A 22456-nucleotide genomic window follows, 5' to 3' on the forward strand; every position below is an offset into this window, starting at 1 on the left:
AATTGAACCTGGGTCCTCTGGAAGAGCAGCCAGTACTCTACTGAGCCATCTCTCCAGCCCTGCTAGTATTTTAATTCTGAGCTTAGAATGCATCTTAAGTCTCCCCGGTGAACCTGTGTGAGGTGATGAATATGTTAATCATCTGGGTTGTGATGATCACACAATACAAGCATCACAGCACCACATTACAGAACCTAAGTATATTTTACTTGTTGAATACATGTCAATAAAACTGAAAAAAAAAAAAAACAAAAAACCAAAGTTTATGAGACTATTCAAATTTGCCATGATAGATTCACCAATCAAAAACTGGATGTTTGGTATAAATCTCGCAGAAAATTTGATTTGTTTAGTAATAACTTCACACAGGCTAGTGTTACATAAACATTACAAAAACTATCCAAACTACTTTAATAAATAATTACACAATCTCCTCAAATAGTTGTGGGCCAACTTTTTTTTTCTTTGAAATAGTTACTTTTCTTTTTGTGACTGTTTATTCACAAATATCAGTTGCACGTTTTAGTGAGGTGCAGTGTGATGGTGCTATCACAGCAGCACGCACAGATCAAATACAGTCTTTGCTCCCCCATCCTAATTTGTGTACCCTTCCCAACGTCTAGTAAACACTTTTTACTTTCAGGTGAAAATTTGTAAAGTTTCTGCCTCTGTGTATTTCATCTTACGTAACGTACCCGAGGTGGAGGTCCTTGACTGCCAGTCTGACTCCGTGATACGATCTAGTTACACTCTTTTTTTCTGATAATGACGGGAGCCTCTCTCATTCGTGTCCACAGATCAATACTGCTGTATTGGTTATCCACACCACATTTTAACTGCTTAGCTCCTGTTGAGTACCTGGGCTGAGTCTATCTACAAATAGACGTGAATCCTAAGAAAACTCTACTCACTCCAAGCATACAGTTTGATTCTTTGGAACACATGTACACTTGAATGAGACTACCTTCAAAACAAAGACAGTGGATATTCCGCTAAGGCACCCAAAGTTTCCCCATTCTTTATAATCTTCCCCTCACACCCACCCTCTCAGTTAAAACCTTTATTTGCTTCCCATTATTATAAACTTATTTGTTCTTCCTGGAATTTTATTTTAAAGGAATCATACCGTAGGTGCTGGTGGCGTGTGGGTTCTTTTGCTCAGCATACCTATTTTGAGATTAAATGCAGAGTGTGTTTTAATAATGCAATCCACTTGATGGTGGGCCAACTTTTAAACATCATACATCATTTTAACATAAACCACCTTGCTGCTGGCTAGGTTTATAACAATTTTATGCTAACTTGTACAGTGATGAGAATATGACAACTAATGAAATATAAAAAGCTTTATTGTATAGTTATAGATTCAGAAGTCATAGTGGTCTCTGTAATGGAAAATCTCTTAGGTATTATCATTGACTCAAAAAGAAACAGAATCTATTTTTAGACTGTTTAAATCATGATTTATTTAGGTTCACTTTTAAGTTATATAAAATATATAATATCAAAATTGAGAATGACTTTCTGATTCTGCCAATTTTTTTTTTTTTTTTTTTGTAATACATGCCTGATAATGAGGCTGTCAGTACACTCTGGACAGTGAGGTCTTCCTGAGATAGCTGGTGGCAAAAGAAAGGCTGCAGCTCACTGTGAGCTGGCTACAGCTAGGAGTTAGTCACAGAAGGACGAGTCTGTCGCAGACCTTATTGCAGACTTAAGTTACAGCCTTTCTCCCCGTCTTTCGGTCCTCGGCAGCCCCTCATCCCACACAGTCACACACTTTGCCATTTCTCCATTCATGTAACCTATGAGATGATTTACCAAATTTAAGGTTTAGTGCATCAAAAATTGACTAGTCACCAGCTGCCCAGAAGCATTCTTTGTTTCTTTTCCAAGATGATGTTGATTCTTCATATATTTCCTAAAAACAAGAACCAGAGCAGGTATTCAAAGTGCAAGTTAATGAGAACAAAATACTTCAGACAAGTAAACAGCACATCTACCCACTCTTTTAAACGTAAGGGGCATTTCATGAGGCACCAAGAACATAAACATAAATACATGTTCCTTATGCATGTTCGTCCAACTCCAACTAGGAAATGACAGGCCAGATGCTGTCACGAGACATGATGCAACTTCAGAAAAGCATAAGCAACTCCATGTGGGCTACCCCCTCTTTCATCTCTTCTGATAAAACTTTTATTGATCAAGGGTTAAATTGTGTATGAGAAAATGAAACACCTTTAGCTTCAAACTGTTCTTTGCAAGTGCATCTACTTGAACTCCAGTAACAGAGAAAATGGACTGGATTTCCACCAGCCGTGAAGTCACTGAGTAGAGGGAAGTATTTAAAGAGGCCTGCGCTTCAGTCTGGTGTGACCTCTGTCAGAGCCCTAACCTGCCGACAGCCCCTTTTCCTGTGTCTCAGATGATCTCCAAGTGTGGGCTAGGCAAAGACCCAGACTGAAACTGACAGCTCTGAACAGGAGGAAGAAAATCATCACCTCTTCACACACTGACCAGACCTCATTCTCACAGAGAGAGCCCAAGTTCAACTGCCCTTAAATGCAATCTTGTGCTTTTCACCTCTAGACTCATTTCTTCTCCTTTCCCCTCCCCTCCTCTTGCCCCGCCCCCTTCTCTTCTCTACTAAACTGCAGAATGTCTTTCTCAGTTTCCTCAGAGCAGCTATTTTAAATCCTCGGTGTGTAAGGCCTGCACTGCACCTCATGGGGGTAAGTCACCAGAGTCTCGTTTGTTCCTAGACAAGGTCCGGATTCCTGCTCTGTCTGACTGTCTCTGAGCACCTGCACTTCCCTGCCCTCTACAGAGGAAGAACAGCAAATACAATGTCCACTATTCCTTGAGGCATAAAGTGAGACTGTTTGCCCACTCACTTCCTGCTCTCACTTCAGGGCTGGACCTCCTCTGCAGTAAAGACAGCCATGGTTGCCATCTGGCTGGAACCTCTTTGGAGCGTTTTCAACTCCTCTCCCTTGTCTAGGCTTGCCTCACAGTCTCAGAATCACAAACTCCATACACATATCCTATCCTGTAATTCCAAAGTAGTTCCGAAACTCTTTAGCCCAGAGAGGATCAGGTTTTACTCAGAAAATATGTCCACTAAATTTCACAGACCGTGGTTCTGTGCCCCACTTGCTCATCCTTCCCACTGACTGAGGCCAGCCACTCCTTTGAGGACAGAACAGGCCCTGTGTGTAGTTCTTTTGATCCACTGAGCTGTCATTAGTTTCTCGGCTTTGGGAACAGCCACACTGCTGAGGGCAACTCGGGGACCCTGGACTCAGATGCAAAAGTACATAATTCCAAGTGCAGAACTGTCTGTCCAACGCTTCTACATTACTGTGGGGAGGGGAGGCTGTCCATGCAAAATGCCCATTTAGCCAGAGTGACTTGTTCTTGTCTGACTTGACTTACAGGCAGAAAACACGTCAGAATGTCCTATCGATGCGCGCGTGTGTGTGTGTGTGTGTGTGTGTGTGTGTGTGTGTGTGTGTGTGTGTGTGTTTTTGAGATGGGGTCTATGTAGCCTACGGCCAACTAAAACTTGTGATTCTCCCACAATGCCTGGAATGTGGATGCATGACACCATGTCTGGTACCTATTTGTTTTCTAATCCATCCATTAAATATTTTTTTCAAACACAGTCTCTACCCTGAAAAAAAAACCACTAGGCAAATGGGTTGGGTTTTTTTTTTTTTTTTTTTTTTTTTTGCCTTGAGGGATTGCTATTTTACCCAGGCACTAAGAGGCCAGCATTATTCTTACTTTCCAAAGAAAGACCTCTAGTTGAATAAAGTCCTAACTGAAGGGGCATTTAACTTAGAAACCACAGAAACAGTGTGGATTAGAAATTCTACCTGCCAGCCCTTGTGGAGGCCTATTCGACACCATGCATATATACATATGCTTATATATGGCTAAACTTTGAAAACAGCCTCTATATAAATGAGCTATTTCACAGGCGAGGAAAACAAGAGTCTATAGGCAAGCAAGGCATATAAAACCAAATTCGGAACAGGCTCTTAATTCCCATCTTTTCTCTAAGAATAAAATTATCTCCCAGTGGCAAAATGAGGTATTTTCCTCACCCACCTTTTTCCATATGGGCACCTTGGCTTTTAAAGAATCAATGGCATAGCTCACGGCTTCGAGGGACGCAGCTCTGTGAGCTGAGGACACAGCAATAACTGTGCTTGCTTCTGACACTGGAACCAAACTTTAACAAGATGATGAAAAAAAATCACCGTTATCTCCTGACTCACACATCAAAGAAACCACTAAAAATGTTAAAAAATTAACACACACACTATATTTATATATATTTATATGTATATATCTAATTACTATATAGATAGTAATTCTATTGTATTTAAATATCCAGTTTACCTCAAAAATGATAATTTATCTCAGTTATATTCAGTGGCATTAGCATCTATCCATAAAATCTCTCTGATGGGGACTAAGAAGAAAAGGTCTTCTCTCTAATTCAATAAACCTGATTCAAATAAGCTACAGTATGAGATGGTGTCTAAAACCGACTACAGAGTGACCACATAGACTTAATGTAGCATTAAACAAATAACTACCAATTAATCTTAAGCAACAGCAGTGGCAACACCCAGTAATATTAGCGCTTAGTAATAAAATTATAGCTAATAACAATGACAGATGTCTTAATAGATGGCTTCTTTTGAAATCTTGGAACGCCACTCTTTTTGGTGGTATGAGAAACCAACTGTCTTTCATGGCTTCAGATCTGGAGCCAACGTTTCCCACACCCTGAGCTGAGAGTCCAGAGCAACTGTCTAGGGTCAAGGATTTAGGCAGACACTCCCACGGGCACTGTGGTCCAGGACCTGAATGAAGGGCTTAGCACAGCTACATTTTGTTATAGCAGAGGAGGTGGCGAGGGCATCCGAAGCTGCAGCCCAGCTAGCAATCAGGTAGATGCCACATGCCCTTTCCACCGCCCTCTAGAGAAAACCAGATTCACCAGTCAAAGGAGAAAAGGATCCTACCCAAGCCGATGGAACACCGCTATGTGTCTCACTGGCCATCTCTGTCTAATGTCATGACAAATTTTTCTGATTTCATTTTCTGCCATTGGTACATATGCTTCATATTCTAAACTAATGACTTTCTTGCCTTCAAAGTTATTTCTTGTAGTCCCTAAAAAAAACAAAATTAAAAAAAAAATCACACAATGAAAATAAGATTTCCTCTATAACAGAAATACTTCATTTACATAATTCTTTTAAAAAGAATTAGTTCTAACTTACAAAGAAGTAGTGTGTATCTGTCTAAAACATACTTTACTTTTTTTTTTTTTTTGTTTTGTTTTTTTGTTTTTTTGTTTTTTTGTTTTTCGAGACAGGGTTTCTCTGTGTAGCCCTGGCTGTCCCGGAGCTCACTCTGTAGACCAGACTGGCCTCAAACTCAGAAATCTGCCTGCCTCTGCCTCCCAAGTGCTGGGATTAAAGGCGTGCGCCACCACTGCCCGGCACATACTTTACATTTTCAACAAGCGAAACTTGGTTAGAAGAACAAACAAGAATTTCTCCAAGATGATCAGAAATAATAATAGTTTAGTAATCTCTCTAAAAGCATCACAGGACAGACGAACTGTACTGCTCTTCTTACCAGCAGCACTTCATACTTAAAAGGAAAACATTGTGTTCCCAGGTTTCTCATAAATACATATTTTATCTCAACATTGGGAACATATGAAATTTCTCTCTTAGCATTGACTTTTATCATGCTTTATTATCCTTGTAATTTAAGATGGCTTGTTAATCAAAAAAATAATTAAGATAAAACTAAAACTGGGAAGTTTCTGTCCACGCCACAGGCAGTTTTGGCTTGTCACTCAGTATTGTACCTCTATTGACACCAACATGGAGAACATTCCCTGGATTGTACCCTGTAGAAGCACAGAAAATCACAAACTCACCTACAAAGAGAGACACCGCACCACACAGAGGGGACACCACCAACTGTGACACTTCACCCACTGAGAGCTTCTCGTCAGTGAACTGTATTATGTCTTTAGGTTTCTCCTGAACATCATCCACATTTTTCCTAGAAATAAGATGTCAACAACCCTTAGCAAGAGCAGCAGAAGGAAAACATTCGACTTACACATGTTTCCATGTCCATGTTTTCTATGTTACGTGGGAAGTGGAGGATTTGATTTGAGTGATAAAAATTAAGTCCAAAGTTTTAACAAACCAATACAATTATTACACTTCCTCATGAAACTACAGGAATTCTACATAAGCATCATAACTAACATGTATGTGTCCATGTCATATGCCAGTACACCCAAAGAACGTGATTGCTGTTCATCTCTCTCAGCACGATACATTCGAAGTATCACCACTTATATCTGTATGTGTGCCATTACCAATGACTGTGCAACCAAGCCCTATACCCAGAATACCACTAACCATCAAGTAACCAAGTCCCACACCCAGAACATCACTAACCATCAGGTAACCAAGTCCCACACCCAGAACATCACTGACCATCAAGTAACCAAGTCCCACACCCAGAACATCACTAACCATCAAGTAACCAAGTCCAACATCCAGAACATCACTAACCATCAGGTAACCAAGTCCAACATCCAGAACATCACTAACCATTAGGTAACCAAGTCCCACACCCAGAACATCACTAACCATCAGGTAACCAAGTCCCACACCCAGAACATCACTTAACCACTATGTAAGCAAGCTACACATGTAGAACAGCATAATCACTAGGTAAGTGACCCGCCCCACATCTAGAACATCACTAACCACTATGTAAGCCAGCTGCACACTTGGAATGGCCTTTTCCTTTACTCAAGCAAGAGACAGGGAAAGAGAAGAGATGATGACTCCACAGGAACAAGGAGCCTGTCATGACCTTGCTCAAGCCAAGTAAGTTCTAAAGGAAAAAAGATAACACCTTTGCACCTATCCTCCTAAAGTCTTTTGGAGTTTTTCATTTATTCATTAAACAGTATTATGCCATGGCATCTGTTTATACTATGGTGGATAGTTTTATGTCAACTTGACACAAGCTAGAGTTATCTGGAAAGAGGAAATCTCAGGTTGCCACCAGATTGGTCTGTAGGTAAGTAAGCCTATGGGGCATTTTCTTTATTGATGATTAAGGTGGGAGGACCCAACTCACTGTGGGGAGTGCCACCCCTAGGATAGTGGTCCTGGGTGCTATAAGAAAGCAGATGAAGCAAACCATAATGAACAAGCTATGAGGACCAAGCCAGTAAGCAGCATTCCAACATGGTCTCTGCTTCAGTTCCAGCTTTGAATTCCCTCAGTAATGGATTGTGGTCTGCAGTGGTAAACAGACATAAACTCCTTGGTTTCCAACTTGCTTTTGGGCAAAGTGTTTCATCATAGGAATAGAAACCTTAACTAAGACAAATGACTAAGAGCCAGAAGTACCCTGGGCACTGGTCTGCAGGGAACAAAAGCACAGGCTCTTGATCTCAGAGTGCTTGGATTTGAACAGGAGAAATAACCCAACGAAGAACCACAGGTCCAGGAAGATGGCTCAGCAGGTAAGGTAAGGGTCCTTGTCGCCAAGGCTAACTACCAAGTTTCATGCCCAGGACATACATGGAGGAAAAAGAGAATCAACTCCTACAAGTTGTCCTCTGACTTTCATATGCACCCCGTGGCATGTGTACACTTACACGCATACACATAAGCGCACGTGCACACACACTCATACACACAAGATATGCAAAAAAATGTAAGAGCAATCACAAATCTACCACATTGAGACAACCTAATGGAAATAAACAAATTTCTGAGACAAGTTTCAGGGACTATTGCAGATAAAGGGATCCCAAAGGTCTTTCTAGAAAGGTAATGTTCAAAGTTGAGACCTGAGAGATAAGTGACACAGAGAAATGAGGACAGGGTGTAGGTGATGAAAGGGAGTGGCAAATTTCAAGATTATGGGACAACAAAGAATATGATGCACTTAAAGGCACAGGAGTGAAGGGGAGAGGCTAGCCTGAGGCTGACCAGGTAAGAGGACCTTATATTAGACGCCATGAGAAGTATAATTAGAGATCCTGTGGAAGTTCATTTGAATAGGAAAAAATGAAAGAAGCCTCAGCAAAGTTATCAGAGACCTGGGCAAAGTGCTGAGAATTCAAGAAGTCTTAATCCATACCTCTAACAACAACAACAACAACAACAAAAACCACCAACAAAACAAACCAGCACTTGGCTCCCAGGATTTCTCACCTTCTCTGTGTGCCACCTGAGGTGCTTACACCCTTCACACTGGTTCTCAACCTTCCTAACACTTCAATACAGGTCTTCATGTTGTGGTGACCCCCAACCATAAAATTATTTTGTTGCTACTTTATAACTGTAATTTTACTGCTGTTAGGAATTGTAAATATCTGATATGCAGAATATTTGATATGTGACCCCACCCCCTGTGAGAGCACTGTTTGCCCCCCCCAAAAGGGGTCATAACCCACAGGTTAAGAACCATTGCTTTACACATAATTTTTTTCCTGATAACACCAAACCCAAATCACGATTCCAACCATACTAAGTTCCTGCACCTCTGACTGTACGAGACTACTCAAGTGTGGCTTGCGGGTTCTAACGCCAGCCAAGATAACTCAGGCGGAGCTATCCTATTAGCAATCGTTCTCACCTTCCTGAACAGCTGCAGTTACACACACGGGCTTTTAAAAGTAGCACACTGCTCTCTGAACTAATTCTGAAAATTAGCATCTTAGAATGCCCTGAGATTTTCATGGTGATATGCTAATCAGAATGTGATCATGAAACTGAGATATATCTTTCACAGGGAATTCTTACGTGTCCAGCAGCAGGCCTGAGAAAGTTCCCTGAAAAGTGTGAACATGCTGGCATCTGCTACATAACTTTCCAGGAAAGGGAGGCAGAGAAAACAGACATCTCTGGTGTGTTTTTAATGGGGCCAAACTGTTGCTTTGGGGTGGGGGGATTTTTTTTCTATCTCTTTTTTTTTATCTACAGCTTAAAGAGTTTTAAATCAAAAATAGTTTAGTTTACAGTTTATTTATTCTTCAGTTGACAATAAAACAAGCTGTTTGACTCGATCCTTAAGCTGGGTGCTCCCAAACTACCCTGAAGAATGTTTATAGGCATCCCACTCCACCATGAACTAAGTTGCCCAGGGAGCCCCATTGCCACACAGCTGATAAGCTTTTCCACTGTGCTGGACAATAGTTAACTGTCTCTTCGGGACACTGACTCCTTTAAACTTCCTTCTTGTACAATTTATGTGCAAGGAAGCTATTACCAGGTATAAGTAACCACATCTGTTAAAAAGTAAACAAGATCGAGCTACAAAGATGAATTCGAATTTTGGTCCTACCACTGTGACGAAAGGCCATGCGTGGCCATGCATGGCCAAGGCAAGATTTTGTTTCTCTGTATATGTATGTGTATGTATACGTGTGTATTCACGAACCTGAACACCATGTACATTTGAATGGAGGCAAAATGGCAACATTGATGCCTTCCTCAACTGCTTCACTGCCTGCACATCCTAGGGCCCATTTGTCTCTGCCTTTCAGGGCTGGGGCTAAAAGAATGTGTCGCCACATCTGGCTTCTGCAGAGGTTCTAGGTCTCTTTCTCAGGCAAGCACTTCACAGACTGAGCCACCTCCCCAGTGCCCAAAGACAAGGGTTTTTTTTGTTTGTTTGTTTTTAATTTCTCTGAATTTATTTTCCCACCATCAAAATGCATGCATAATAAGATCTCAAAGAGCAATATTAAGTGAATATAATGAACACATCCAACTGCTTACTCTAGGAGACACAGGAGACAGCAGACAGTATTCATTACTACCTACCATCAGTGCAGTCATCCCAGCTGCTGCCTCATAAAGGACTGGGGCAGACTGACTCAAAGAATAAACAGTAACAGCAAACCATCCATAAGGTAGCCTGTGGACGGTTCTTCACCACATACCCAGATGGCTCAGATGCACTATCCTCCACTGATTGGCGGGATGATGGCAACCTCGTCTCCGGGCTGAAGCAGGAGTTGCTGATCTCCAAGCTCGACATACTCTTGACGAACAGCAAATATCACCTGGTTTCTAACATCAGCCAGCCTGAAGGAGAAAGAGCCTGATTAGACACTGTGAACTGCTCCTCACAGCATCTCCTCAGCTGCACTAAGTAACACTTCATGCACAAAGGTACTGACCTAACTCCCACTCTGTAGAGAACATATCCCTCAAAGAACACACTTGATCACAAAAATATGTTAGATTACTCTTTGCTGAAAAGTCATGTGTTTGGGGGGAAAAATACAAATGCCCCAAAAGTAGGGCCAGTGAGAAATTCTCAAATATCATAAAACCCAAGTTCACCAGCTGATAGGGTTTATAGTACTTCACTTTTCTTTTAATCTCAGAAACTTTTGAGTGTTCTAAAGAAAATGGCAGAAAAGTTTACAGGCCTAATATTCAAAACTTTAGAGAAAACAAAAAAGCTTCCCAACCAGAACACAGCCTTTTCACACGACGCCGGCTGTGGGCCTACAGGTAGGCAAAATGGCACAAAGGTCTTGCCAACTTTTCACTAAAGGAAAAAATGATTTGAGTGATTCCTAGCCAGGGAGAAGTATTTCCTTCTGTGCACACAGTGTGGCACAACCTACTAATGCTGCGACCCTTTAATACAGTTGTCCTCACATTGTGTTGACCCTTAACCATGAAATTATTTCATTGCTACTTCATAACTGTCATTTTGCTGCTACTATGAATCATAATGTAAATAACTGATATGTTATTTGACGTGTGACCCTTGTGTAAAGGTCACTCGACCCACATATGGGTCACAACCCACAGGTTGGGAGCTGCGGGTATAGCACCTTCCACATGGAGCAGAGCTGAAGCAGCACCACTCGTATTCCTGGGACATTTTCGAGCCCTTCTATATTTTATCCCAGAAGGGCTTAAGGGGAAAATGGTAAGTTAAAATTTCAGATTTTCAAGGGCCAGTGGAAAATTTTCAAATATCATAAAACCCAAGCTCAGAAGCATGTAGGGTTTGTTATAATTCATTTTTCTTTTAATCTCAGAAATAAGAAAAGGGACAGACCTTCAACATAATTATAAGTCATATTTATTTTCATATTGTAAAATGCTAGTTAATCTGTTGAACATTTTAAAAAACTGGATTCCTTTTTGAGAATTTCATATATGAGCACTGTATTTACATAATTTTCCCCTTTCTCTCCTTCCTCCCACTCTTCCCAACCCCCATACTTTTCAAATACATCTTATTATTTAATTATTGTTCATATATGTATGTATATATGTATACATGCATAAGTATATATGTATATACAAATACTGATAAAGTGTTTTGAGTTAAAAAATTAAAATAATAAAATAATAAAACAAGCCACCAAAAAAAGATTAAAAAAAAAAAGAAGAGGGACAGAAAAGTTTACACTGTACATTTTTACAGCATCTTTAAATTTTTCATCTTAGGCTATAAAAGGCAGAACTTAAATTTTTCTGTCTTAGAAATTATAAAAATAGTTGTAAATTACATAAACATATCTAGGGGCATCCACTTGACTGTGTCTTTTTAGTAAATTATCTGTAATACTCCTTGTGGTAACTGAATGTTTCTAAACACCAGAGTTCAAGAAAAACAGAACTAGTACTCTTTTGTTAAACACATACACACACTCACACATAATTTACATATTTTAAAAACCTTTACATGTTCATCATATGCATTCTACAACTTTAGCTACCCAGGATGAAGAGTCTCTAGCTCCTTCCACAGCTGAGATGCTTTGATTTCCTGTGGCACAGAAATGGTCTCCGAGCGAACTCCAGCTATTTCAGCACTCTTTGCAAAATACAACACTTCAATCTGAAAGGAGAGGGTAGACTCTAAATAACTCACACCAAGAAGTCTCCTCCCTTCAAATGCAATGGCTCGTAAAACTTCAGTATTGCACAGTGGTGGTGACACATGCCTTTAATCCCAGCACTCAGGAGGCAGAAGCAGGCAGATCTCTGTGAGTTCAAGACCAGACTGATCTACAGAGTGTGGTCCTGGATAGCCAGGGCTACACAGAGAAACCTTGTCTCGAAAAACAAAAACAAACAAAACACTTCAAGATATCCACAGATTCATATTTGAGACAAAAAGCTTTAAACTCAGTTCTGATTTCTGCATACCTTTCAGACCTCTCACATTAAAATCCTGGTACATTCCCTTAGAAAACACGGTAAGTCTGACTTAAGTTGACACAGAATCGATTCTTCCATAAGCCGCGAGGCAGTAACAGAGGTCTGAGTCAGGAGGTGAATTAAACAAGTAAATTAAATGACCCAGTCAGCAAAGGCCTAGCTTTCATTTCTCCGTGGTCATACGACGACCTTTGATTCCGTCCTACATTACGATTAAGTTACGCAACACAGAACATTTGACATGCAGCAAAGCAAATGGGCTTGAATTACAGGATAAACTGGTAGCTTCTAGGCCAAACCTGTGTAATCAGCCTGGGAACTAAGTGACCTGACCGTGCACCAGGGTTCACCTGTCACTCAGTACAACTTAGTCAGTCTCTCCACAATAATCACGGCTGCTGCAAATTATCCAAGGCTTGTCAACCCATGAGCGATGCATATTTCCTCACAATAATTCCTAATTAAGATTGTTTTTTATTTTCAAAAGGGTCTGTCAAAATTAATCATCCCAAATGGCAGGGAAAAAAAAAAAGTCTAGGAGCCTCCAAAAGGGAATCAATCGGTCGTGCAGGCCATGACCTGGACACCAGAGTTCGGGGACAGAACTTGACTTTCAGCGAGCAGCAACCGCAAGGCCCAGAGACCGGGAGGAGTTGGAGAGGAAGGGGCACCCCAGCAGGGCCGGGCTGTGGTGGAGCCCCACACCCAGGTTAGCTCGTCCGCGCGTACCAACTCTTACCTGGCACCTAGGAACCATCCCGCTACGCACCACAGACCCAGTTTACCAACTCCAGGAGAGTCGGTGGCTCAAGACGCATGCGCAGCAGGATGCTCCACCTTCTGGGCGGTGCTCAACCCAGTTGTGTAAACACTGCGCATGTGTACACTTCTCTCTGCCCCGCCCCGCCTTCCGCACTCACAAAAGTTCCCTCTGCGTCTGGGTTCCAGTGCAGGGAGCCCACATGTGACCCGGCAGGGTGGCCTCGCCTTCCCCGGGTCCCTCCATCCAGTATGGGATTCGGGTTCTTATCCCAGCGTGGAGACGATATCCGACTGTCACTTCAGTGTTCTAGGCTCTCAGGAGTGTCTGAGCCGGTGACCCCTTCCAGACTTCCTAGGCACACGTCTCTGCCTTCCCTGTCGCATGGGTACGCGGATTTAAGTGGCCCTCGCTCGGCGCTCAGTCCTGAGCAGAAGGCTCATAGAGTTAGCCGTAACTGAGTTCCAAGTGTAATCTTAGTAAAAAACCATATCTTTTAATTAAGAGTGGCCAGGGGCGTGGCTGGGTCGCCTGCTGTAGGAAGTCTCACGAGGATGGTCTTGTGCCAAATACATTTGCCAAAATAGTAAGAAATACGGGAGGAAGGGGCATTTCACGTTCTGTGTCAAGCTATGGGAACGTAAAATTGCGTAATAAGTTCCCAGAAGAAAAATAGTGTGCAAGATAGGTGTGCCTAGTTCAAGGAAGAAATAGAAATACAGAAGGGGAGGGTGGGCTGAGGGGAGGAATAAGCCTGATCATGGTTTGCATCAGCATACAACAACATGATGAGGTTGCTAAACATTAAGGTTTATGTCCACATCCAGTTGGGTGAACAAGGAAATTATGACAGTCACTCTGGGCTCCTCAGTCGCGTCCAATGAGAGCAGTGAGCAGTATCTTCGAAAGGCTAAGACTAATGCATACATAGTTCAATGTGGTTTTGCAACTAAACTGATGCACCTAAAGGCTAGAGCCTATTGCTCCTGATCGGGGGAGGTGGGACCTCAAAAATTACCCAAGAACTTTTCCTAAAAACTTCCTTTGGTGGACTCAGAGATGAGACAGTGTTAGAGTACTGGCTGCTCTACCAGAGGATCCAGGTTCAACTCCCAGCATCCATTCAGGTGGTGCTCAGACATATATACTGGCAAAACAACCATACACATAAAAAATAAAATTTTAACAATAACAAAGACAAAGCTCAATAGAGTTTTATTCCGTTCAAATATTAAAAATCCCATTATGAGACCATGACATCAGGATAATGCCATTCGTTTTGAAAATATTAATGAAAATTGCCCAGAATTGAAGTATGTAATTACAAAACATCAAGTTTCTCCATAGTTTTCGTAATGATGCCTCTTTATTTTTAAAAGGTTCTAAGGGCTGGGGAAGTTGCTTAGTGTAAAGTTACAATCTACCGCACTGAACAGTAAAATTTTTGAAAATTCTTTTAGGAGCTAAAATAAACAATGCTTTCAAATGGCACACAGTTTCCTTCAGTTTTTCTGTTGATGAATTTAACTTAATGACTTAGTTTTTAAAAAATCTCTGTCTATTATGTTGGGAATGATGTTGTCTCTTTTCTGAGTTATTAGTGGGTTGAGTCTTTTCAAGGCTTTTGGCCTCTAATACTTCCAGTTTCTAGTCATTTGTTTTTCATTACCTAGTTAGTAAAAGCATACAGCCCTATCTATAAGTTCTGATTGCAACAGACTAAAACCAGGATATTTTCATGTTATGCTGAAGACTTTAATGTTATTTTAGTTACATCTCATTGATTACATAAGTGGGTAATTATGATGAACTGTAATAAATTACACTAGGAACAGCCTAACCTCTTTAGTAGCAAGATTATTATTTTGTATAAGTTACAATTTATTATAAAAAAATCTAGTCACTATTTTCTCAGTCTGAACTGTATGAAATTCCATTTAGTTAAAAAATAAGGCGGGCCGGGCGGTGGTGGCACACGCCTTTAATCCCAGCACTTGGAAGGCAGAGGCAGGCGGATTTCTGAGTTCGAGGCCAGCCTGGTCTACAGAGTGAGTTCCAGGACAGCCAGGGCTACACAGAGAAACCCTGTCTCGAAAAACCAAAAAAAAAAAAAATTAAGGACATGAATTCATAAAGACATTTCCATCTTATTTCTAGATTTAAAAATATCTAAACTCTGATATTAGAAATGTAGGAACATTCTTCACAAAGGGATCTATTAATTTCAGAAAGGTAACTTTATCTTAGGAATGGATTTCCAAAAATGTTCATTTCCTTTTCTAAATGTATTTCCAAGAAATGTCTGTTAGGATCAGTGTTCACTAGATTTTCTAACAAATTTTGAACGCACAGGTAACGTCATTTCCTGTCGAATTAATATTGTGTAAATACTTCCTCCCTTCCCACTGTTCCTATTACACATTGCTGCTATAATGTTAGTTTAAATGTCCACCTGCCACAGCCTTGAATTACCTGGAAAGGGAGTGCCAACTTAGAAATAACATAGATCAGGCTGGCTGCGGACATGTCTGTGGGAACACTGTGACTGATAATAGGTCATCTTGTCATGGTGATGTCCCCCTGATCTGGGCCTTGAATTTCGTAAGTATGGAGAAAGCCAGAAGCAAGCAAGCAGGCAGCATGATGCACCCATGTCTTTCTGCTTTTGACTGTGGATGTGAAGTGACCGGTTGTCAGCTTACTGCTACTGTGACTTTCTCTGTAACCTGGAACCACAAGCCAAATAAACCTTTTCTCCCCTAAGGAACTTTTGGTCAGCGTGTTTTTTTATCACAACAGAAAGGAAACAAGAATAACAGCTTAGTGTCTACTTGAACTGAGCCTCAAGTGGAAAACAATATTTTCTGTTTCTAAAACAAATAATGCAACTTATCTACCTACTTCAGGGATTTAAAACAAACAAACACATACCCTGAATGTCTTGTATACCCACTAAACATCTTAACCACAGCCTGTTTCTATTTCTGTCCAAACATTTCCTGTGACCCTTTTTAGTCATTAATTCAAATCTAAGAGCTCCTAGGCACCTACTGTTCATTGTCAAAGAACCCTCCCTCCAGGAATGCCACTTGGCTTCACAGATTGGAAAACATGAAGGCCTATGATCATATGCTATGTTAAAAAGATATAGAAAATAGAACCTGAAATTTCAGTCTCTATGCAATTCTTGAGTATGGCAGAATTTATACTCAGTAGAAATATTTCTGAAGATATTTAGGGGCTGGTATAAGATAAGGAGCCACTGGACTAACGTCTTTAAAATATTTCAGATGCCATTTAAAAAAATGATAACATGGAAATTATGTTTTGAAATGCTAGCTTTACATAAACCTACCTGAAATTATGCATTTTAACAAGTGAGCCAATCCACCAATCCACACCAATGACTTATGAGGACAGATTGATTATTAAGGCATGTTATAAAAGAATGCCTAGTACAAGGCGTGCTATTATTGAACACACTTCACAATGCCTTACACACCACACCTTGTAGGTGTACAGATATTATTGAGTCTGTTTTGTGATCAAATCAGAGTGTTTGAAATTATGCTATACTTCTCTTTCTATTCATTAGTGATTTGTAAAGAATAGGCCCATATAAACTCCAGATCCTTGTTCGTTTATTTAAGGAGTAAGGTCAAAAGAAGCATACACTGTGCTTTTATTATAAATCTTTCACCTCAAAAAGTAGGGAGCTAGCTCTTAAAGACACTGTAATCATTTTCAAAAACATTTTTGAAAACCAATAAGCAATCTTCCAGTTGGAGGTGGGAACAGAAAACCCGATCTCAAATTTTTGTTGGATAAAAAAAAAATCTAAGATGTGCACATAGAGATATGCAAGAGCACAAATAAGGAAGTGGGAGGAGAGAGGGAAGGAAGGAAGGAGGAAGGAGGAAGGGAGAGAGGGGAGGAGAGGGAGAAGGGGAGAGAGGAGGTTGGTCAAAGAGTTGTTAGCCAATGAAAACCAAATCTCCTTTAAGGACCACAGTATGGATTCTAGAAAGCTCCCAACACTGAATTTTCAGAAGCATTAGGAGGGAGACTTGAGGAAAAGAAAACCCTAAAAGCAATGAAGAGCAACTCTCTTAGAAAACAAGGAGTAGAAGATTGCGAGCCATTTCCGGGGAGGGTACAGGGTATGTCTGGTCTTGGTGAAGAGCCACGTCAAGTCCTAGTCTTAAAACAGCTCCATAAGGAAGCCAAGCTCACCCTTTGCCACCTTTCAGCCTTCATCAGTAGTGGAGGCTGATTCCGGAATACAGGACAAGAACACAAGCTGGATGCCTCTCCTTAAATGTGGGGGGAAGAAAACCAACCTCCAAAGATTGAGATAGGGCTAGAGTTTGGATATCATCTGAAGCCCAGGTTTCTCTCAGGACTAAAAGAACATAGGCCCAGCACTGGGCACTGCATGCCTGCATCCTCCCAAGATGCATTATATGAAAACCCTGCCCCTGGCCCCCAGCAAGATGATGGCATTTGGAGGTAGGTGTGTGGAAGATAAGTAGATCATACAAGAGTAGAACCTGTTAAAAGGCTTGGCACTTTTGTAAGCAGGAGCCTACAGAACCAGATGTCTCTGGTTCTATAATGTGAAGATACAGCAAGAACATGTCAGTCTACAACATGAACAGGTCCCTTGATAGAATCTAGACCTCACTTCTGGCCTCCAGAACTGTGAGCAATAGGTTTCCTTTATTCATAAAGCCAACCATGCTATACTATAGTCAGCTTTGTACACAGGCTGGTATAAATCGTATGCAAATACTATGCTATTTTATATAAAGGAATGGAACTTGTATAGCTTTGGGCAGCTTTGGAGGATTCTAGGCCCAGCTCCTCACCTCCATGGATACTAAGGGCAACTGCACATTGTATGGTAGCTGAACTAAATACTCTTTAAAAAACTGTGACAAACAGCATGAGGCCAATCAGCCTGGGGCAGTTTCTCCAATCCTACCCTCACCCTGCCTTGTGCTCTCAGACTACAGGTGGTTGTGTCTCCTTCCTGTACTTTAGGGGTCAGCAGACCTGTCTGCAAAGCATAAGATCATAACCTTCCCAAGGCATGTGATCTCTGTTTCCTCAACCCCAGTTCTACGATTACAGACTGAGAACAGCCAGTACTGATAAGAGTAGTGAACAGGCATTGCTTTTTCAGTACAGTTGCAAACAGAAGATGAGTTCATTTGTCCCACAGGCTAGTGTTGATAACCTTTTCAGTATAGCTCATAAAATAATAGGAAAAAGACAAGGAGCTACTTGGGCAGAACTTGAGATACACTGAAATTATAATAGGCGAGGGTAAATTTTTCAGCCAGTTCAAAGAACATAAGAAACATAAAATATGAATTAGTCGAACAAGGGAGAACTATATTACAACAAAAAATAAATAAAAATCATTTGTAAATTTTCAGCATGCCTTTAGTAGATGGGGGGGGGGGGGAATGATAGCAAGCCTCTCCTCAATTGAAAGTCCTCAGTGTGTTTACAATGAGAGGTCACCATAGTTACCTTTATTCGTGATCTCACTTTTTAATCTCAGTTACATGCAGTCCAAAGATATTACATAGGAGGTGGTTCCAGGGGGGTAGAAATCACACATTTTGGTTTATACACAATTTTGAATAGTTTGGTGAAACCTTTGTCATCTTTTCATTTTTCTGGAGCTATGAATCATAAACTGTCCCTCAACCAACATATCCACGTGCCCATTAGTATCATAGTAGCCTTCCTGGTTATCAGAGTGACTGTCAGGATATCACAGTGCTGAGTTCACATAACCCACATCACAGTGCTGCGTCATCACTTGCAGGTCACTCCAATACAGTTGTGACAGGGAGAGACTCTATTCCTGAAACTTTTATTACAACTTATGGTTAAAACTGTTTTGTTTTATTGTTGCTTGATATTATATATGCAAGGAAACACACACACACACATATGATATTATACATTTTGAGGCATTCATTGGAGGTCTTGAAATGTATCCACCATGGATAGTGGGGAATATGTACAAGAACTCATCAAAGAGGAGAAGCCACAGTAGAGGAATCTTCTAGATCATGTTCGTCTGTGGGTGGCACCATTCCTTGGGCTAGTGATCCTGGACTAAATGAGAAGCTACAGAAGCATGAGAGGCAGCGAACATGTTAGAAGGCAGCATTTCTTTGTGGTTTCTGCTGGAGTTCCTGCCCTGACGTCCCTCAGTGATGGACTGTGATCTAGGAGTATTAGCCAAGAAAGTCCTTCCTCCCAGAAGTTGCTTTTGATCATAGTGTTTCATCACAGCGACAAAGAGGAAGCTGGAACTGCAACCATTTAGTGGAGAGACAAAACCCAGTGGGCATGCAGGTCTGAATTAGCAACTTACTTGATGCAATTGACAAATACCATTTCCAGCAACTACATAGCTTCTGGTTAATGATTTCCACCCTCTGGGGTGCTTTAGAAATGGCGCTCCAGTGTGCTTTTTCATTAGTTCTTTTATGAACCACCTTCGCTCCACTTTACGTATCTGCATAGAATGCTTCATCTCCCTTCTTTAGACCTTTTTAAAGGTTTCCCCTATTGCTTGTTCAAGCAACTCAGTTATGACATGTTTTGGTGTGGTTTTCCTTTGTGTGGTTGAACCAACATAAACTTTTCCCTGTCTAGCTTATGAATGAATTAGACTCAGACTGCGGTTATTTTATTTTATTTTATTTTATTTTGGCTTTCACAATTACTGGGGAGGGGTGTAACCCCTAATCTACTTTTCTAACTGTTGGCTTGGCTACTTCCCCAGTGGTGTACCCCAAATCCTGTCTGTGCCCATGGTCCATCTCCTCTCCTGGTGTCCTCCTCCACCTCTGTGTTCTTTCTTCTCCTTTCTGTAGTCACAGTCTTCAGGAGGTCTTCCTCTATCAGATCTAATTCTTATTATTTTTGGATGAAACCCAAAGCCTTTTTTCCTTTTCTGTTGATCCAACAAGAAACCTTTCTCCCCACATAACTTATTTAATTTTTTTGTCCAGCAGTTTGAAGTTATTGTAAGTATAGATTGATCCTATTGGTTGGCTCCATTTTAACCTCTCTCAAAGAGAAGTACAATATCACCGTTACCAGAACATATAACCACTTTCATTTTGATATTCAAAACAAGATTGTATGGAGTCCAAATATCCTCTAAAATGAAATATATTTATTATAATTATTTATTGAGACAAGGTTTCTCTGTGTAGCCCAGGCTATCCTGGATTTGTTCTGTAGATCAGGTTGGCCTTGAACTAAGAAGGAATCTATTCATCTTTATCTTTGTTTCCCCAGAATTGGATTCAAGTCATGAGTTTATTTATTTAGTATCTATGTACCCTTGAAAACATTTATATCAATTTTATCTCTTTCTCCCTGTTTTGGAGATTTACTTTTTATGGATTTATTTATCCATCCTTTTCCCCTCTTAATTTAACATTCTTTCCCATATTAAACTTTATTTAAATTCCTTTCCATGTTAGTGCCAAACATACCCTCAAGCATATTGTAAAACAATATCACATTGTCTCTGTGACTTGTGTGTTTATTTGATTTATTTATTTCCTCTGGCAAAAGGCATTTGCATTCTGTGTTGCCAATCTGATGATTAACATGTCACACACTTAATAAACTTAACAGTATTAATTTTTAGATGTTTCTCTTGTCCAGTGGTCTCTGGATTCCTTAGTTGGATGTTTTTCTTTTCCTGGAAAGATAAAAAGCAAACAACCCTGCTTGAGCCCTGGCTCTGGGTCCTTACAGTGAGTCGAGCTTTTCTAGGTAAATATGCCTTTTGGCAACAGAAAAATCATTAGCTTTCAAATAGAAATTATACTGTATGTGGATAATATACCTATAATAACCTATATTCCCCCTTTCTTTTTATATAAATTTAAGCTTGATGTTTATTTTTTTTTAAATTAGTAGGGACATTCCTATTTATTTTTATTATTAAGCAAAAAGTTACATGGTATTTTTAAGGAAAAATGTGTCATTTTTAATTTTAGACTGTCATTTGTAAGTGGCATTATCTATCGGCAGAGGATTTTGCTCTAACTTTATTTTGTAGATCAGGTTGGTCTAGAATTCAGAGACCTGTCTGTCTCTTGTGTCTGCTATATTTTAGCTTAGAGGCTGTGGTTCTGAGCCTAGCCATACCCCTGTCTACTTGTTTATAGGGAGAGGCCTTCCACTGACTTTGGCCACAGCAGACAACCGAGGGCTGCATTTCTGTTCACCATGAGAACTGAGCATTAATTTCCACAGTACTGGACTGGGATAACCGGCAGGGAAAACCTGAAGTGGTTTATGCCGCATCTGTGGTCTGCAGGAAGTCTCCACGGGTTGGGTTCTGCAGTCTGCGGAGGGATCAGCTGCATTCAGCCCGTTGTAACCCAGAGTCTGGTTCCTTTCCCTCAGCTCCCCAGCCGCTGGTGTGTTCTGTCCTTGGGAGAAGCCTCAACTCCTGCGCTCTGTTTTTAAATCCAGTAGGAGCTTCTTTAAAAACCCACCTTCCATACTATCTCTCTATAGGTTCCTGCTCCTTGTCTAAGAAACCTCCTTCACAGCCGCTAGTCTTGTGTTGTTCTGGGTAGCTTTGGCTTTGGTCTGAGTTCATTCTTTTCTAAATAAACCAGGCCTCTTGACTGGCAAACCTGACAATACACCACCACCACTGCCACCGCCACCGCCACCGCCACCGCCACCGCCACCGCCACCGCCGTCACCTGCCTTTCACCTGGGTGTTTTTAGGCTGTAAGCGTGGTTCTAGTTGCCATAAGCTAAGCACCATTTGTAGAAGTTAGGTCTTATTCTACCTCCCAGGCCCATACCCCCAGAAATAAGATTCAGACTTGAAACATATTTACAAATATGTTTTTATATAGCTATAAAATATGGCTATATAGCTAGACTCTTTTTTGACTAGATCATAACTTAAAATAACCCATTTATTCTGATCTATATTCTGCCATGTAGCTGGTTATCTGTGCTCAGGTACCATGGGTCCAACTAGTGACATTTTCCCAGGTGATGTCCTGTGCCTGCCTCTCTCCCAGAATTCTTTCTGCCTCCCAGATTCTATTCTACCTTTTCCTATAAGCCATAGTGTTTGTTTGTTTTTAATGAAAATGTGATGCATCCGTACAATACACAGATGCTCTCTCTACACTTTTGGTTTTGACCCCGTGCTTCACTGGGCTATATTGAAACTGGATTTGAAGTTTTGGTCACAATTAGAAAATTTTAGACATCCTAGTATTTCTTTTAAAATAAAACATTTTCTCTCTTCCCTTCTCCTGTCCCCTTCTCCCGTGTGGACTATAATTAGATAAAAAGATTTATTTATACTTAAAGCTTCCCCTGTGCTCACTGTTACTCTGTT

The 22456-nt window shown here is 40.7% G+C and overlaps 1 protein-coding gene across 3 annotated transcripts; it reads right to left on the reverse strand.

Annotated features, from left to right (window-relative positions):
- Positions 1 to 1331: 1331 nt before the first annotated feature.
- On the reverse strand, positions 1332 to 13095 carry Mocs2 (molybdenum cofactor synthesis 2). 3 transcript variants are annotated; one of them, XM_034523629.2, is made up of 7 exons: positions 13015 to 13063; positions 11831 to 11952; positions 10025 to 10169; positions 5975 to 6102; positions 5043 to 5193; positions 4117 to 4240; positions 1332 to 1921 (listed from the first exon to the last, which is right to left on the reverse strand). In XM_034523629.2, the coding sequence occupies exons 3-7, from the start codon at positions 10120 to 10122 to the stop codon at positions 1853 to 1855; spliced, it is 570 nt and encodes a 189-aa protein (XP_034379520.1). In that variant the 5' UTR covers positions 10123 to 10169; positions 11831 to 11952; positions 13015 to 13063; the 3' UTR covers positions 1332 to 1852. The 3 variants fall into 3 exon arrangements, with proteins under 3 accessions (XP_034379520.1, XP_076772312.1, XP_076772313.1); XM_076916197.1 differs by lacking the exon at positions 13015 to 13063 and adding an exon at positions 12264 to 12391; XM_076916198.1 differs by lacking the exon at positions 11831 to 11952 and having other exon boundaries at positions 13015 to 13095.
- Between the last annotated feature and the right edge of the window lie 9361 nt (positions 13096 to 22456).

The sequence above is a fragment of the Arvicanthis niloticus genome, chromosome 19, assembly GCF_011762505.2.
Source record: "Arvicanthis niloticus isolate mArvNil1 chromosome 19, mArvNil1.pat.X, whole genome shotgun sequence".
NCBI lineage: Eukaryota > Metazoa > Chordata > Mammalia > Rodentia > Muridae > Arvicanthis > Arvicanthis niloticus.

Excerpts from the sequence above, each read along its gene's own strand:
- Mocs2 (XM_076916198.1), bottom strand. The coding sequence starts at position 10,122 with ATGTCGAGCTTGGAGATCAGCAACTCCTGCTTCAGCCCGGAGACGAGG. Across the intron at positions 5,194-5,974 it reads TGCGGTGTCTCTCTTTGTAG|GGACTACAAGAAATAACTTT; the intron begins GTGAGTTTGTGA and ends TGTTTTTTTTAG. Across the intron at positions 1,922-4,116 it reads AGGTGCCCATATGGAAAAAG|GAAATATATGAAGAATCAAC; the intron begins GTGGGTGAGGAA and ends TCTTGTTTTTAG.